This window comes from Vulpes vulpes, chromosome 5, assembly GCF_048418805.1.
Source record: "Vulpes vulpes isolate BD-2025 chromosome 5, VulVul3, whole genome shotgun sequence".
Lineage (NCBI taxonomy): Eukaryota > Metazoa > Chordata > Mammalia > Carnivora > Canidae > Vulpes > Vulpes vulpes.
Window position 1 is genome coordinate 77,622,162 of NC_132784.1, and position 17,501 is coordinate 77,639,662.

At 46.2% G+C, this 17,501-nt stretch overlaps 1 protein-coding gene and 1 long non-coding RNA gene across 2 annotated transcripts in view; one reads left to right on the plus strand and one right to left on the minus strand.

Moving 5' to 3' along the window:
* Window positions 1-4,869, minus strand: part of LOC140599051 (uncharacterized) — a 76,158-nt gene extending 71,289 nt beyond the window's left edge. The window contains exons 1-2 of the long non-coding RNA XR_012001722.1: window positions 4,797-4,869; window positions 3,885-3,966 (exon numbers count right to left, since the gene is read on the minus strand). This is a non-coding gene — a long non-coding RNA (uncharacterized lncRNA). The remainder of the gene's footprint in view (window positions 1-3,884; window positions 3,967-4,796) is intronic.
* LRRC55 (leucine rich repeat containing 55) lies at window positions 4,679-15,822 on the plus strand. Its single transcript, XM_026012847.2, has 3 exons — window positions 4,679-5,103; window positions 6,050-7,586; window positions 11,497-15,822. Exons 2-3 carry the CDS (start codon window positions 6,866-6,868, stop codon window positions 11,730-11,732), a joined length of 957 nt encoding a protein of 318 aa, XP_025868632.1. The 5' UTR covers window positions 4,679-5,103; window positions 6,050-6,865; the 3' UTR covers window positions 11,733-15,822.
* The last annotated feature ends 1,679 nt before the right edge of the window (window positions 15,823-17,501 follow it).

A 17,501-nucleotide genomic window follows, 5' to 3' on the forward strand; every position in this document is an offset into this window, starting at 1 on the left:
GTTTTCAATTACTGCATAACAAATTGCCACAAACTGATTGGCTTAGAACAACACTCGAGCACGAGCTTATGGCTCTATAGTCCTGGCACAGTCCTGGCACAGCATGGCTCGGCTGTCTACCCAGGGTGTTTCATGAGGCTGAATGAAGTCCACACGTTGGCCAGCTACATTGTCATCTGGATCTCTAGGCCATCTTCTAAACTCATTGGCAGATCCAAGTCCTTGCAGATTCCTTGCTGGCTGTCGCCCAGAGGTCAGTCTCAGCAACCAGAAAGCTCTCAGCACCTTTCCACATGTCTCCCCACCCCATTCTCAGAGCTGGCAATGGACAGTATCCATTTTAAGGGTTCACCTGTAGGAAACACCAACCTGGGTAATCTCCCTTTTGTTTAACACAAAGGCAACTTACAATTGGGATAAATCATGGGAGTGATATCCCATCATACTCACAGATTTGGGTGAAACTCAAGGACCAGGGAGTACATGAGTTGGAAATCTTGAGGACTATTTTAGTTACCCCTTGCTGTAACAAATTACCACAAATTTAGCAGCTTAAAAGAACTGTATTATCTTATGGTTCTAGATGTCACAAGCCTAACATGGGTCACCAGGGCTATATTCCTTTGGAGTCTCCAGGAGAGAATCTATTTCCTTGCTTTTTGTAGCTTCTAGAGGCTTCATTCTTTGACTCCCAGCCCCTTCCTTATCTCCAGGGTCAGCAAGTAGCATCTCCAACCTCTGCCTCCACCATCATCTCCTTTTCTAACTCTCTTACCTCTCATTCCCTTTGAGGGATCCTTATTATTACATTAGACCCACCTGGCTGATCTCATCTCAATGTCCTTAATTTAATCACATCTACAAAGTTCTTTTTGCTATAAAAGGTGACATACTTACAGGTTTCAGAGATTAGAATAAAAACACCTTGGGGGGCCTTATTCAACATACCACAAGGGCCATTTTAGGATATTGTCTACCATGGTGTTTGGGGTTTTGTTTTATTTTGTTTTCATTGAAATACAATTAACCTATATAACACTTTATTTTCTATATTTGCATTAGAGGAATTTATTATTCTATCAATTTTAAAATGATATCGGAGGGACCCTGGATGGCTCAATGAGTAAAGCACTGACTCTTGATTTCGGCCCAGGTAACGATCTCAGGGTTGTGAGATGGAGCACCCCGCCACATACTCCCCTCAGCCTCCAGACTCAGTGGAGAGTCTGCTTGAGATTCTCTTTCCCTCTCCCTCTGCCCCTCCCCCTGCTAGTGCTCTCTCTAAAATAAATAAATCTTTTAAAAATTAAAAAATAAAATAAATAAAATGATATCTGTAAGCATTTCTTAACATATTTTGCACAGATTATTTCAAATCACTTATGTCTAAAATCTGTTTCTCCACTGAGTTTCTTTCCTTTCTCTGTAATTTGGTTTTGTTATTTTTTTTGCTCAAGGAAAACTTATGACTTCAATGTTGCATGTTTGTCAAAAGCCTTCTTGTTGCAAATGACATTCTCCTTATTTCCTTGACACACAGATAGACAAAACATCTTCTTTCCATGATTGGGACAAATGTGTTATTCTGTTCACTCCCTGATAGTCATTTTGTTATTATTTGTTTCTCTCTTTAATTCTTTGGACCATTTGGAATGTCTTCAATGCATAAAAATGAGGTATGATGCCAATGTCTCAGTAACATTTCTTGCTTGGAGATGACTTTCAACACTGGTTTCATTTCCCATTTTTCATTTTCTCTATTCTGATGGTGAGAATCACTTCCTCAAAGCATGGTGCATCCCATGGTGATTTCCAAAGCACAAACACTAGGTAATGCCATTGGCTGATTTCCAGTTTGCAATATGTGTTTTAATCTTTTAGTTAGGAAATTCTACCACCACTACTACTCAGCATTTCCCCGTCATTATCATCATCTTCATTAACATCATCTGTGCATCCTTGTCCACTTTTTCCCAAATGGCTTCATCACCAGTTCACCAGATTCTGCTAAATACCTCACTAAATTATTATACTATAAAATTCAAAGTCATCTTTTCTATTTTTAAGCTTTCTCAGCAACTAGAGAGATTAACTTTCCATTTCTTCCTGTATCTTCAGTCTACTGAGGCTTCATAATTGTCCCTGAACATTTATTCTCATGTATTTAAAGGTTTTCTGTCATTATCTCAACTCGTTTGCCATGTATGTCAAGAAGTTATAATAAGGAAAATGATTTTTTCAATTCATTTGTATCTACAACTCTAAGATTAATTTCTGTGTATTTTCCCAGTAGAGTAAATCTTTGACATTCATGATTGAATAGTCACAGTTTCAATAGCTCACAAGAGAACACAAAAGGCCATGGTATGTAATAATCGTTTTACTGGGGCTCAAAATTGAATCACACCTGCTGCAAGTGTGCTACATAGGAGAAAGTCATTTTGCTAAAGGAAGTGGCCAGGAACACTGCATAAGAGCAATGCTGAATATCATCCATCCTTCACCTTTCCCTAGTCCCTTGCCTTGGTGGGTCACACTTATCCTCACTTTCTTGTTTTATTTTTTGGTTTTGTTTTGTTTTGTTTTGTTTTTTTAGGGAAGACATCTTATACAATGGCCTTATATGCAATGGTCAGTGGGGGTTTTCTGAAGGTTTTGAGGCTTATCCTGCACCAGAATACATTGAAGTCATGTGCAAATAGGATATTTTCCTTTCTTCTCTCACTTTCAGGCAATTGGTTTTCCCTTCTGCATAAAGATTTCAGTAATTTTACACTCTGCCTTGTATTATATTTGTTCACTTAACAAACACATCTGTAGTGCTCACTGTGTCTATTCTAAGTACTTTATTAATAACGACTCATATGGCATATAATAACTCCATGAGTTAAACATCATCATTATCCCAACTGTAAAAGCCAGAAAACTGTTTTCAAGGATGACAAGGCATTCTTGTCTAGATCCTATTTTTTAAGGAAACTCTCACAGGTAGTTTCCTTTACTAATATTATTGGTCTTACTGTAAACATAAATTTCATGCTATGTAAAGGAAGAAAACTTCCATTATTTGTCACTTGTATGTTAATGTGCCTTTAGTCAACACTAAATATTGAAATGTTCTGACCATCTTTCTTAGTCTCTATTGAAATAATTCTGTTTTCTATCATTTTGCAGTTAATGTTAGTAAAGTATCATGTTAGCTTTGCTCTACTGAGGCCAACAGTCCTTGTTTATAATGGATTACTTGTCTCCATGGGTTGCTCTGTTTTGTGCATTAAGATTAACATTCTTTTTCTAAGCTCTTAAATGAGTTTAAGAATCATTCCCTTTTGTCAGGGAGGGGGGGATACAAATCATATTTACCTCAACCAATTCGATATATCAATATTAGTGAAGTAGGTACTGTGTTACCCTGCACTAGACACTGTAGAACATGAAAGATTCCAAATGAATATAATATGAAGACAATGCTCAGCAGCAGAACTTCTAAGACCATAAAGGAAAAAGAATTGTGTTAGAGAAGACAATGATTTTGAGGACTTTGTACATGCCTAGAATCTGTACAATTTAACATGTGTTTTCTGCTCTTTGATTTTGGTTTTTCCCCAAAGACTTAAGAAGAGGCCCTAGATCAACTAAGTGAACATATAGGACTAAGGTGACCCCTGTAAGGACAAAGTCTTCATCCATCCTACTGGCAACAATATGCCCATCTTATAGCTAAGCACGTGGCTCGCAGTGAGTGCTCAATAAACAATTATTAAAATAAAGAAATGAGCCAGCTCTTTGACCAAAGCAACTGGTCAAGCTGGTTTTTCAAATGCAGCGTGGCTAGAAATTTGTTCAATGGGTCATCAAGAAAAGAGATGTTGCAAAGACTTTACCTTCATGTGAGGTCAGTCTGTGGGGGGAGGTATATGGAGCTTGAAAAAATGGAAATGGGATAGCAGACAGAATCCTTGGGACCTGGAGAAAGAGATCAAGACTATGAGGTATTCTGGAAGCTTCCATCCTCCTAAAAATAGACCTGAGTGTGTCTGTAGCCCCAGGTACCCTGCCTGGACCTGTCACTTGGCTCTTTATGTCCCAAAACTCTCCGAGCTTGTGAGGTCAGGACTTAGGAACAATTAAGGAATACAGAAAAGGTCTAACCTTCTATAATTGTCCCTGGACAAGCCCTGAGCCAGTCCAGCCACCTGGTACCTGGGGACCAAACTATATTCAGACCCAGGGAAGCAGGTGCTACATATGGACTGAAGAGATATATCCCGTCAAGTGAGCAAGCTTGTCACATGCACTTCTCCTCTTTCCTTCCATTCTTATTCATGTCTTCATCACCTTCCCCAATTTCTCCCCCTGCCCTCAAGAAATTCCTTTCCCTTTTCCAACCTATCTCTATTTTCCCTTCTGGGCCCTCCTCCATCTCAGGTTCCAGATCCTTACTTTACCCCCACTCCAACCTCTCCCACTGGGCCTTCTTGCGCTCTACGCCTGCCTGCCTCTCTGCCTTCCCCTTGCCCTGCCCCCTGCCCCCTCCCCCCCTGCCCGCCTTGCCCTATCACTAGGACCCCTCAGGTGGTTGTGGATTCTGCGACTGCTTCGTTCCAGTCTCTCTCATCTTAGTGGGGTCCATAGCCAGCTCTCCTGTTGCTCAGAGATGTGGAGGCAGTTGCTAAGAGACAGTGAAACGTCAGTACCTGGCCCTCGAGGAAAAAAAGGGAGCGAAAAAGGGAGAGAGGAGGGGGAGAGAGGAAAGGAAGGCGGAGGGAGGGGAAGACCTGGCGGAAGCCACATACCCCAGCAGCCTCAGCACCAGCTGAGTTTCGGGAAGAAGCATTCGGATTCTGTGAACTTTCTTCTAAGCATCCTCTCTCTGATTCCCCTTTTTGAGTAAAAGAAGGGGAACGGCCAGGCACCGGGAGCACAGGACGGGAAACCACAGAGGATGCTGCCCCGGGATCCAGGAGCCATGGAGGAGGAGAGGCCGGGGGAGGGGACGTGCCGGGGAGGCAATCTGTTCTCCTGAAGCAGCGAGCGGGATTCCAGGATGAGGGAGGGAGACCCGTGTCTGCCGCAGATTGATGGCTGTGTCCTTGGAACAGAGTAAGTGGGCCCCTGAGGGCCTCTGGGAATGGAAGGCGAGACCTTGGGGTTCAGAAAAATGGGTCTGGATAAAGGAACTGGGTGATTTCCCAGTGGGCGGGATTGAGGCTGGAAGTGCTCGGAAGGGAGGCAGTGCCAGATTGAAGGGGTGAGGGAGGACAAGTGAGGACAGCCAGGGGCCACGGAGGATGCAGGCTGCGGGGGCCACCAGGGATGCGGGTGGACGGCGGGGCTGAGACACCGGGTGTGTCATCATGCTGTCTCTCTGCCTGACCGAATGTGGGCGTGGGCTCACAGTGGGGGGCAGAGTGGGGTGCTTGTAGAAGGGGCACTAGCATTAGGGGTATGCATGGGGGTGAAAAATGGGGGGGCAGTCTGAACAGGGGGCTCTGCAGGAGTGCGTGTACAGAAGGCAGCTGGGCAGAAAACTGGGAGGTGTGAGCACAGAGCAGGGCAAAATGTGGGGGGATCACAGGAGAACAATGTGTGCATGTGGGTGTGTGTGTGTGAGAGAGAGAGAGAGAGAGAAAGGGAGAGAGGAGAGAGAGAGAGAGAGAGAGAGAGAGAGATGAGGGAGAGGGCGAGGGAGGGAGAGCGGAGTGCTAACCACGTCTGAAAGGGCTATGCAAACGACCAGATGAGTGTGCCTGTGCATATTTTCTTAGAGTTGTTCAAGGGTGGGGTGTTTGATGCTGAGGGGCAAGGCTAGGAGGAGAAGCAAACACATCTCCCCCAGGGACAGAACCCCCGAGGAGGACAGGCGACCACACGGGAGGGTGGGGTCTCTCCGACCCTGCCCGCAGCACCTGACCCACAGTATGCAGAGGACTCCTTTAGAAGCAGGGAAGACGCAGGGACAGGGAACCAAGGGGGGCTGCAGGGAGGAGAGGGCGGGGGGCGGGGGGGTGCTGAGCAGTCTCTGCCTGAGTGCTTTCCTTGTTGACAGAGGAAATTCTGTCCCGGCCTGCTGAACACAGAGCCAGGCGGGGAGAGCGGCCCCGGCTCAGGACAAGTCGCCAAAGCTGTCCTAGCTGCCCGCCTCCTGCACCACCAGGACATATGGCTCTTTCCAGACTTGGCAGCCGACAGCGGGTGTCACTCGGGTCCTCCCCAACCTGGGAAAAGAAGAGCCTCCTTGGGGATTTCAGTAGATGCTGAGGCTGAGGACTCGGGCTTTCAGGAGGCCCATGGGGACCCACCCCCCGCCGGGCTCCCTTCCCAAAACACCCGCCCCAGGACCCCCTTGGACTCGAGTCCCGTAGGCTACCAGAAAGAATGGCTTCTGAGACTTCCCATGCTGGAGACTTGGCCTCCTAGTTGGTCCCAGACGTGAGACAGGGCTCAGGGTTTTTCGATGCCCCAGGACCTTCAACAGACACCTTTCATGTCCTTCCCCCCACCCACCAGCACCACCTCTCCAACATAATACAGAGAGGAAGCACCCAGCAGTCATGGGTGAGAGGAACACAGATCTACAAGGACCCTTCCACATCCACGACCTGCTAGCAGCAGGTCCAGCCCCATCCTCAGCTCCTTCCTCTCCCAAGTCTTGATCATCTTCTCAGATCCTGAGGGACCTCAGCTGGATTGATTGGCCCCTGGGCTCCAAAGGGTACTCCCTGTGGATCTCACCTAGGGAGCCCTCTGGTGCTTAGAGGCTCTGGGCAAAGGCTTGAGCCATGATACCACGTGCCCAGAAGCCCCACCTTCCAGGACTCTGGCCCTGATGTAGCTGTCGTTCGGAGGCACTGACTCTTGCTTCATGGACACGGCCTCAGCCCCAGTGGGTTCCCTACAGCACTGCTGTTGCCAGCTGCCTGAGATGGGTGACACCTGGTCCCAGCTGCCCTGGCCTGGGCCCCCCCACCCGGCCGTGCTGCTGGTCTCCCTCCTCTTGGCAGCCGGGGTGATGCACTCGGATGCCGGCACCAGCTGCCCGGTCCTCTGTACGTGCCATAACCAGGTGGTAGACTGCAGCAGCCAACGGCTGTTCTCCGTGCCCCCAGACCTGCCGATGGACACCCGCAACCTCAGCCTGGCCCATAACCGCATCGCGGCCGTGCCGCCCGGCTACCTCACGTGCTACATGGAGCTCCGGGTGCTGGATCTGCGCAACAACTCCCTGATGGAGCTGCCCCCAGGCCTCTTCCTGCACGCCAAGCGCTTGGCACACCTAGATCTGAGCTACAACAACCTCAGCCACGTGCCAGCTGATATGTTCCAGGAAGCTCACGGCCTCGTGCACATCGACCTGAGCCACAACCCATGGCTGCGCAGGGTGCACCCCCAGGCCTTCCAGGGCCTGGTGCAGCTCCGAGACCTGGACCTCAGCTACGGGGGCCTTGCCTTCCTCAGCCTCGAGGCCCTGGAGGGCCTGCCGGGCCTGGTGACCCTGCAGATCGGCGGCAACCCCTGGGTGTGCGGCTGCACTATGGAGCCGCTGCTGAAGTGGCTGCGGAACCGGATCCAGCGCTGCACAGCGGGTAAGGCAGGTGGGCAGGAACTGGGCAGCCCGGGGGACAGGGGGGCTTGCCTCACTGCAAGCAAAGGCTCCAAAAAACAGGGAGGGACTGCGAGCTCTTTGGACCAGCACGTGCCCTGATCTGCGCTGGCCTCTGCGTGCACCGGCCCGCTCACTTTATCCATGCAGCCCTTGCTGTGTATGCTGGGCGCCAGGGGCCATTCATGAATGACACACACCCCGCCCTTGCCTCTGTGGTGCTTAGGACCTAATGAGGCAGACAGATAGTAAGCAAGACTAGCTAGTAATAGACAGTGGGTCCTGAGCTTTCATCAGGACCTAAGAGCTCAGCACGCATTATTTACCCCTACTTCTATGACCTCCATTTTGCAGGTGAAGAAACTGAAATCTAGAACAATGAAAAGACTTGCCCAGGGTCACTCATTTAGAGAGTATCGGGGCCATGGATAAAACCCAAGCTGATTTGACTTCCAAGCTCTGTTCTACTCAGCCAGGCTGCTTTTTAAGTGTTGTAAGTGCTGGGAAAACTCAAAGAAATAGAAATGCTTAATACTCTTTTAGTACTGACAATCTTCCAGTTACTATTATGCTTTATCCTAAGCATATTTCCTATTTAGCTCATCTCATCCTCATAAGAACCATGATGAGACCTACACACACAGCCCCTACTCTATAGAGAAGGAAACCAAGGCACAGAGAGGTTCAGTAGCTTACCCAAAGCAACACAGCTGTTAAGTGTGGGAGTCAGAATTCAAACCCTGGCAGTCTGGCCACCTTCTGGCTATGTCCTGAAGAGTCAGGTCCAAAGCTAACACAAGGAGGCAGGGTCTGAGTTCTGACTGGCCAAAGGGGCTCAGCAGAGCTCCTCAAGGTTTGGGCAATGGATGTGGCAATTTGACCAACCAATCTCAACTGAGGGCGCACTGGAAACTGAAGGAGCCTGGAATCACACAGGCCTGATGGGCTCTAGCCTCACTTGGCGGCAGGCAATGTTTAGTTGTTGTGCCTAGCCATCAGCTCTTGCGTGGCCACTGAGCCTTGGCACCAGCCCACAGCAGCAGAACAACAGGAAATAATTGGAGGACCATCTCAGGGGCTTTCCCAGAGCCTGGCTCAGAGTGTGTTCAGAAAGAGCGATGCTGGATGAGGTAGGAGGGGGAGGAGGACTGAGTGGGGAGCCCAGAACCAAAATAGTTTGGGGGGGCTGTGGGTCACGATTCCACTGTTTCTACACAGCTGTGGGAGGAAATTCTCTGGGACCAAAATAGCTGGGGACAGAGATGGGGCAATGCTAGGGGGCATGAGGGGGAGGCTGCTTGGAGCAATCTGCCCACCTGCCCACCCTTTGCAGGCTGCATACTCTCTCCTCTCTCCTGTGCACTAAGGACAAAGAGGGTACTCTGGAGCACAGCCTCCACCACACCAGGGGGCCCGCTCTTTTCTGTGATCTCTGAGGCCCCCGCTGCCCTTCAGAAGAAGCACAACCTCCCAGAGAACAGAAGAGGGGTCCGAGATCCCATCTGTGCAGCCTCTTGACAGTGCAGATGAGCTCCAAAGAGGGAAAGTAACTGTCCAGTGGCCACAACTAGAAACATAGGTTCCCTGTTCTCTGCAGAACGTACTTTTCACCACATCATACTCTCCAGGATATTTCCTCTTGGATGGAAAGAACTTGCCAGTGTGGGTAAGACTAGGCAATCCTTTTTCCTTTGTCACCTTTTTTTCTTCCACTATTATCCATGTTTTTTTGACAAATCCCAACAAAGAGGGACATAAGAGTGCCCTTGGGATATAACTCAGCCTCAAGACTGGTCTCTTGACCTACTAGAGGGCTTCAGCAGCCCTTAGGCTCTGATTTTGAATTCATTCAGGATCCTGCCAGCTGCACTCAGAGCCTCTTCTGCTGGGTCCATACCAGTTCCCCCACATTCCCCAGCTTCACATTATCTTGCCACCACCTCAGTCATGCACACAGTAGACTTTGGAGTTCAGCATCTTCAGTTCTAAGAGGAGAGCCCTTGATGCTCAACTCCAGACGTGATCTTGTCCTGAGCAGGGTCTGGAGTGCTGTGCATGTGGCCTACAGGGACCCCTCCATCTGGAGTTTGGAGAGATTGCATCTTCTTCCTAAAACCGACTCCCCATTTCTGAGGAGAATGAAGTTCATCCACTTGTCAAAGGGGTCAACTAAAATCAATCATCTTATTCTTTGCTCTCAAAAACCATAGAATGAATAAATAGCATTTATGCACCACCTAATTTAGAAAACTTCTTCACATTGACTCTCTTAGATATTTAGGTTGAATGATCCCCTTCTTATGGAGGGAGAGCACAAGAGCCAGAAAGGTCAAAAAAGACTTGCCCAAGGTGAAAACTTTATTAATATTTATCTACTGAACAAAGGAATGGCTGCCGGCTGAAAAGCTGGTGCTTGGCACTTTTTGGCAGAATTATTCCCTGACACCACTCTCATCTCCAAGGCAGGACCCTCACTGACCTGTCCAGGGAGACCAGCTTAGGATAATAATGAAAGCACACACTTACATAGTACTTATTATCCAGCAAGAATGTATTATTTACATATGTTAACTCATTGAGTTCTCACTACAACCCAATAAAATAGACACTATTTTACAGATGAAGAAAGCAATACACACAGAGGTTAAGTAACTCATCCACAATCACACACCTAGTGTGAAGTAGAAAGAGGATTTGAACCCAGAACAGTATCTTCAGAGCCCATATTCCTAACCCTATACTCTACATACCTGGAAAAGCCACATGGGATAATAGAAAGACCCAATGCTTCAGAGTTGGAAGCATCCATCCACACATTCATTTAACAAAGTCTCATTGAGCACTTTCATAAAGAGGAAATTATTCAGAGACTAGGGACATCATGGGAAAAACTTATATTTAAGGGAGAGGAGACTGATAATAAAGAAACTATGAGACATGATAAATATGATGGAGAAAAATTCTTTTTTAAAAAAGATTATTTATTCATGAGAGACACAGAGAGGGAGGCAGAGACATAGGCAGAGGGAAAAGCAGGCTCCCCGTGGGAAGCCCAATGCGGGACTCAATACCAAGACCCCGGGATCATGCCCCAAGCCAAAGGCAGATGCTCAACCAGTGAGCCACCCAGGTGCCCAAGATAATGGAGAAAAATTAAGCAGAGTAGAGAAGTAGAGAATACCCAGAGAAAGGTAGTGTGGTATTATTATGTTATATAGAATGATTTAGAAAGACCCCATTAATAAGGTGATATTTGAGCAGAGTCCTCAAGGAAGCAAGAGATGGAGATGTGCTATGATTCAGGAGATAAATGAGACAAATACAATGGCACCTTCTCTCCACCCTGAAAAGGGACATGCTCACGGTGATGGAAGAATTATCAAAAAGGGTGGGTGGATTGAAGCAGAGTGAACAAGGAGTAGAGGGAAAGAGACGAGAAGAGTCCTTGGACATGGTAAGGACCTTGGCTTTCATTCCATGGGAAGGTAAGAAGTCAAGGGAGGGTTTCAAGCTCAGAGTACATGACAGGACTTCAGATATTCAGCCACCTGCATCAAGATGGTTTAAAAGCAGAAGCTAGAAAACAGTTAGGAGACTATTGTAAGATAACATAATGTGCCACGAAAGCTCCAGATCTACCATCAGTAGTGACAATTGGACTAGAGGCAAGTTACTAAACTCTCTGAGCATCGATGTCCACAACTATAAAAGCAGGTATAAAAATACTTGATTCAAGGGCTATTGATGAGAGCAAATAAGGTAAGTAAATTTTTTGATACATAGAAGAAACTCAATTTAAAAAAAAAAATCAACTTCTCTTGGGAGAGGTAGGGAGCTATCCATTCCACTTCCTCTCTTCCAGCCCCTCACCACTCCTGGGTTCTGTGTTGCAGATTCTCAGCTAGCTGAGTGCCGAGGCCCCCCTGAAGTCGAGGGCGCCCCACTCTTCTCACTCACTGAGGAGAGCTTCAAGGCCTGCCACCTGACCCTGACCCTGGATGATTACCTCTTCATTGCATTTGTGGGCTTCGTAGTCTCCATTGCCTCCGTGGCCACCAACTTCCTCCTCGGCATCACAGCCAATTGCTGCCACCGTTGGAGCAAGGCCAGTGAAGAGGAAGAGATTTGATGTGGGCTCCTGGTGTCCCTCCATGCTGCTGGCCACCACTGCTGCTGACCACCAGACACTGCTCACTCTGGCTCATGGTGTGCCGGCCACCTCTGTCATGACCCAAACAAGGTCAGGAAACTATCTTTGTGTGAGCTTCAACTGTGGGCCAGACACTGTGCCAGAACTGGAAATGTCAGGTGACTCTGACCTAGTCCCTGCCCCCAAGGCTCTTACCTCTAATGGAAGAGAGAGATTCAAAAACTATTCCCTTTAAGACAATTTGTCAGCACTCTCAGAGGAGTTATGAAAGCCCAGAGGAGGGATCATCAACTGTGCCTAGGAAAGTCCAAGAGAATTACAAGAATGGAGGCAATTTGTGAACTGAGTCATCAAAAATTGTCTGCTTTGTCAACTAGATAAAGAAGGGTGGACATGAGCAAATGACAGAGGCCAGATCATGCATGGTGTGTGAGAACGGAGACTAATCCTTGTAACTTAAGTACATAGAGCAGGTGTGGCACAGGACCAAAACTTCCCTCTGACACCGAATCTTTCAACTCCTGGAGTTGCTTACCACTGCCTCCAAAGGGAGAGAACACCTCCATGCCAGCCCCTGAGGCCTCCTCCTGCCAGAAGTTACCAGATAAGACCACCTCCTAAGGACTGCCCCTCATACTACATCCATCAATTGCAGCCTACCAGTGAGGTCCCAGGTACCAAGTGGAGGTATCTAATCTTCTCCTGCTCTCTCTCAAGCTTTGGCTTCAGAAGAGGGAAGCAGGAGGACCAGCAATGGGGCAGCAAGAGTCCTGGCACCCTGGAACTCCTAATTTTGTGACTGTTCTTGCCACGGTGCTCATGCCAAAGGATCTCACCAGGAAAGTGCACTGTAGCATGAGAGTAGCCAAGACTGATGGAAGAAAAGGCCACCAGAGTTGTGACTATAGGAGGATTTTCTCTTTCTTCCAAGAAATTCACCCATTTAAGCATCAGGGTATGAGAGCTATTAATTACCAAGCACTTGCCAGTGTCAGACACTGTGATATGCTCTCTCCACAGGCAATTCTCTTTAATGCACATATCAATCTTGTGAGGTAAGCGTTGTTGTTCCCATTGTATAGATGAGGGAATGAAGGTTCAAAGAGAGTTTAAAGTCACATGTTGCTTAACAAGCAAAATAAAGTCTGTGCTCTTTCTACCCTATCCAAGCCGGAGAACACCACAGTTCCCTCTAAAGTTATATAAGTTCAAATTAAAGTAGTGTTGATGAATAAGTGCTCCCAATGATGGCTAGGCTCTCTTCTGGGCACTTTTAAATCTACTGACTCTCCTATTTCAATTCTCACAGCAACACTGCCTGGTGGTCTTTATTATTTCCATTTTACAGTTGAATTAATTGTAGAGAGCTGAGTATCTTACCCAAGGCTATCTGGGTAAACTCTAGAAGGAAAGTGATAGGCAGCTCCATTCAGGGAAATCGTGTCTAATCAGTCATCACAAATCAAGTTAACTTCATGTGCAAAGCACTATTATCATCATTGCTGCTGTTAACTCCATCTTCATCATCAGCTTCCTCAGATCCTTCCCTGTATTTGTTCAGCACTGGACAGCTCCTAACAGGCTGTTCAGCGTCATCTTGACTTTTCACAACCCTAAGTGGGAGACAAACCAAACATAATTACTCCTATTCTGAAGAATGGAAAATAGAGACTCAAGAGCAGGTGTGACTTGCCAAAGCAGAAAAGTTGAGACTCAGCTTCAACTTGGCTCTCTCTCCAGCTTTCCCAGGTGCTTGGGGAAGAGAATGGCCAAGATGGCAGGGTAGTGGGGCTCTTGGATTCAGCAGCCATGAACATCCAGTAGATCAGCTAAATAAAATGCAGCAAAATCCAGCTGCTGCACAGATTTCGATGTGCTCAGAGTAGAGCAAATCACAGCCTCTGAAACATAGAAGCAGCACAAATAACACCTGAATAGGAGTCATCTGCCTTGCAAAGTGTAAATAACACATTAGAACTAGTGGCCATGGTGGTAGTCATACAAAAAAAAATTCTTTGGGAAACAAGAGAGGAAGTTGTGCTAACCCCTCCTACTCAAGCCCTGCTGTGTTGTGTTGCAAGTGATACAAAGGGTGCAAGAGAACTGTGGGGTGAGAACCTCAGCAGGATAGGAGAAGAAATTAAGGCACAGTCCAAAATGTTGGTAAGGTTGGCCAGGATAAAGATTAAAACAGGGGCTTTCTACATTGCCCCCCAGCTCCAACAATGTTGCATCACCCCATCCTCCTGAGAGAAGAATAAAGGAAAAAAAGCATGTCAACTTCCAAGAAGTCTTCCCTTACTCATGCTTCCCTGAGCTAGTCAACCAAACGAGCACCTAGAAACTTTGCTAGACCTGGGGTACTTGAAATTTGTATCCCCTACATCTCACTAATAACATTTGTGCAAGATCCTGCTCCTGTGGCATCTGGAGTAGAACTGTGCCTGCTGTCCTCTTCCATTATACCCAGGCTACTCTTCAACAGTCAAGCTAACAGCCTAATATATTTGGAGAGGAACTTTTAGAAATAGTCTCGACACAAATAGCTAAGCCTCCCATAGAGGGACACCATATACATCTATTATAATCTCCTAGAGACTCTTATTTACTGAAATATAGTTAATATATTTTAAGATATGTACCTTTTTGCATAGAACTAGAATGAAACAAGACACCTAATACCCCCTTGAATTCAAATGTCCTTTCTAATAAGACTATTTGTCCCCATTAATGGCAAATTTTTCTGAGTAAGATACATGACATTTAAAGAACAGATTCTTCTCCAGCAGCTAGAAGGTCCCCAGTTAGCTAAAGCACAATAATAAAACTTCTCACCTGCCAAGGAATTCCATGTCTCCCATCACCACCACCCTCTTGTGCAGGCTATCAGAACCAAGCTTCTAGAAGCACACCTCTCTAGAGGTAATATAACTGCCCTAGTTGTAAATGTTCACACAATCCTGCTGACCAAGAAACCATGAAGATATTCCTACAAGCCTTGAATAAGTTTTTTCAGACTAGTTAACGTGTAAATATTGGGGCATCTCTGAGGCAATGTGTCTGTTCATGAGGTTCCATGAATGTTGGGTATCTACCGATATGGGGCCAACCTCTCTGGAACTTGAGTTCAATTCTCTGACACAGTATACTCAGCCATCTGTTCATTGCATCACTTGGTACACTAAGTGGAATCCCATTAGGATTGGGTTAGGGATCACTGCTCAGAAAAATATAAAAAGAGATAAATGTGTGGCTGAGGCAACCTAGCAACAGCCTGACTGCTTCCCTCCATTCTCTATCTCTCAGAGATTTGTCTTTATCACAGAAGCTTCCTTTATGCTGGGCCAGAGGATATCAAAGTTTAGCTAACCAACAGTGCTATGATAGTGCACCAAGAAAATTGTTCTTTAGCAAAGACCCCAATCTGTACCACACCACTCTGGACCAGTTGATTCCGGTCACCAACAGACAAATCCTCACCTGTTTCTCCATTCCAATAGGAAGTACTGGGAAATTCTGCAGAAATAGGTCCCCAGAGTTGCTATAGAGTTTGCTAGCTCTTTTCAAGGAAGATGGCATATGGTTTGAATAGCCCAAGAAAGGCATTTCTCTTCAACCATCAGGAAACACCTATAGCCTCCATTTTCCTTATAGATGTTTTTGTGGATATTGCTCTGACATCCTTTTCAGCTCTAGAAGAGTATAAGGAGACATCTTTGCCCATTTCTCAGAAGAACAATTTCCCAAAGCTAGAGAATCTTGTCTGCTCTACCCACCTCAGGGGAGGCAAAAGGGAGATGAAGGAGGCAAGTTGCAAAGTCCTATGTAAATCACCACCATGTTTTGCCACAGTTTTGGGTGGAGAGCTCTGGATTCACTGAGCTCTCAGTTTTTCTAAGCTATTGTCCTGTGGAATGCTGATGTCTGTGGGTGGGAGGGTTAGGGAGGGATGGGGAAAGGGAAGATGCCAACCTTTGTATGGAGATGATTTTATAACCATGCACTTTTGTAACTGTGAAGAATTTTTCATAAATGTACATTAATAATAAAGAGTGTATAGTTTAACAAATTCTCTAAGGAGTTATGAAGAGGAGGGGGGAGGCAGGGAAAGAAAAAGAGAGAGAAGAACTAGGCAGAAACAGAGGATGTGTGCCAAAATATACACACAAAAGGTCTATGGGGAGGGAGTAGATGGGAATAATTAGGAGATGTGCCAACCATGGAGGGGCATGTGTGGGAGTAGAAGGAACATCACAGAAGCATATTTCTACCAGGCAAAAAAGAATACGCGTGTGTCTGTATGCACACACCCCTATGTGTAGGCATATTTTGGTGCCTGAAATTACACAAAGAGGAGAGCATATGTCTTATACATGTTGGTGTTTGCAGTTTGGGTCATCTATAAAACATGCCAAGGCAAGTGGGTGTGCCTGCCTAATTAGTATCACTAAGGAGCATGTGCCAGGGAGATGGTCCACACCAGCTGTGTGGGCATAAGGACCCTATCTTAGGCATACAGGTAAAACAGGCATCTAAAAGCATAGTGTAGGGGCTAGAGGATGCCATCACTAGTATAGATTCAGTCTCTGTTCTCATAGGTTAATAAAGAAGGGAAGGGATTTTCGACCTCTTAGGTCTTGCGAATGTGACCTACACACCATTGGAAATGAGATGGTTGGGCAGTGTACCCCGGGGAAAGGGACCCAAAAAAGGAGCAAAGTGTACTTCTATAAGTACAATGGCAGGGGAAGTGGCTCTGAGCAGGAAGTGATCCAAGCAGGAAATGGCTCTAAACAGGAAGTGGTTCCTTCCACCAATAAGGATTTTCGCCTTCCTATATGCCTCCGACTCCACTTGCCACAGGGCATGGACAAACACTGCCCTCGGAGAATAAAGCCACTAACAGGAACACAGATACTGACTCAGAGCACTCACACAGAAAGACAAAGAACACGCCTAACCATAACCAATGTTTTCTAAAGTAGGTTGGAGAGATGCAAAACCTTTTCTCTTAAAATCAAGTACTTAATAGAGGCTACACTGAACAAGTGCAAAATTAAGCATAAGAGTTATGGAATGAGCAGGTATCTCACAGAAGTCCAGACCTTGTATATTTTGTTCAATGCTGACCCTATGCCAAGTGTATACCTAACAACTTATAATGTAGACAATCATGATGATATAAGTTTATTGAGCGTGTACTAGGTGCCAGATGCTGTGCTGATCACTGTATATGGATTGATTCACTTAATTCTCACAACAATCCAAGATAGGTACTATTATTATTCCCATCTACAGATAAGGGAACTGATGCTCAAACACATTAATACATGCCCAAAATCACACACCTAGTAAGTAGTAGATTTGGGTTTAGGCATTTCATAATTCCTGGGGACTAACTGACTTCAGGGGACAAGAACCCCCATAAGACATAGATAAAATCCAGTCTCAATCAGAAGTCAGTTTTAGCCACAGAGGTCCTCTATAATCATCTGGTGAAACAAAATTGGAGGGTAATAGGTAACACTGACACATATATCCTGTATGTTTCATTGCATAGAGCTTTGATTATCACATTGATCAAGCCTAATTGTGATAATAGATGATCCCAAAATCTCAATAGAAGAAAGATTTGTTTCCTGGGTTAACTTAATGAAGCTTTTTTTTTTTCCTGCTCACGTCACATACTAATGCATGTCATAGGCTTTGCCCACCATGAGTTATTCCTTCCATCTATTGGCTCTGCCA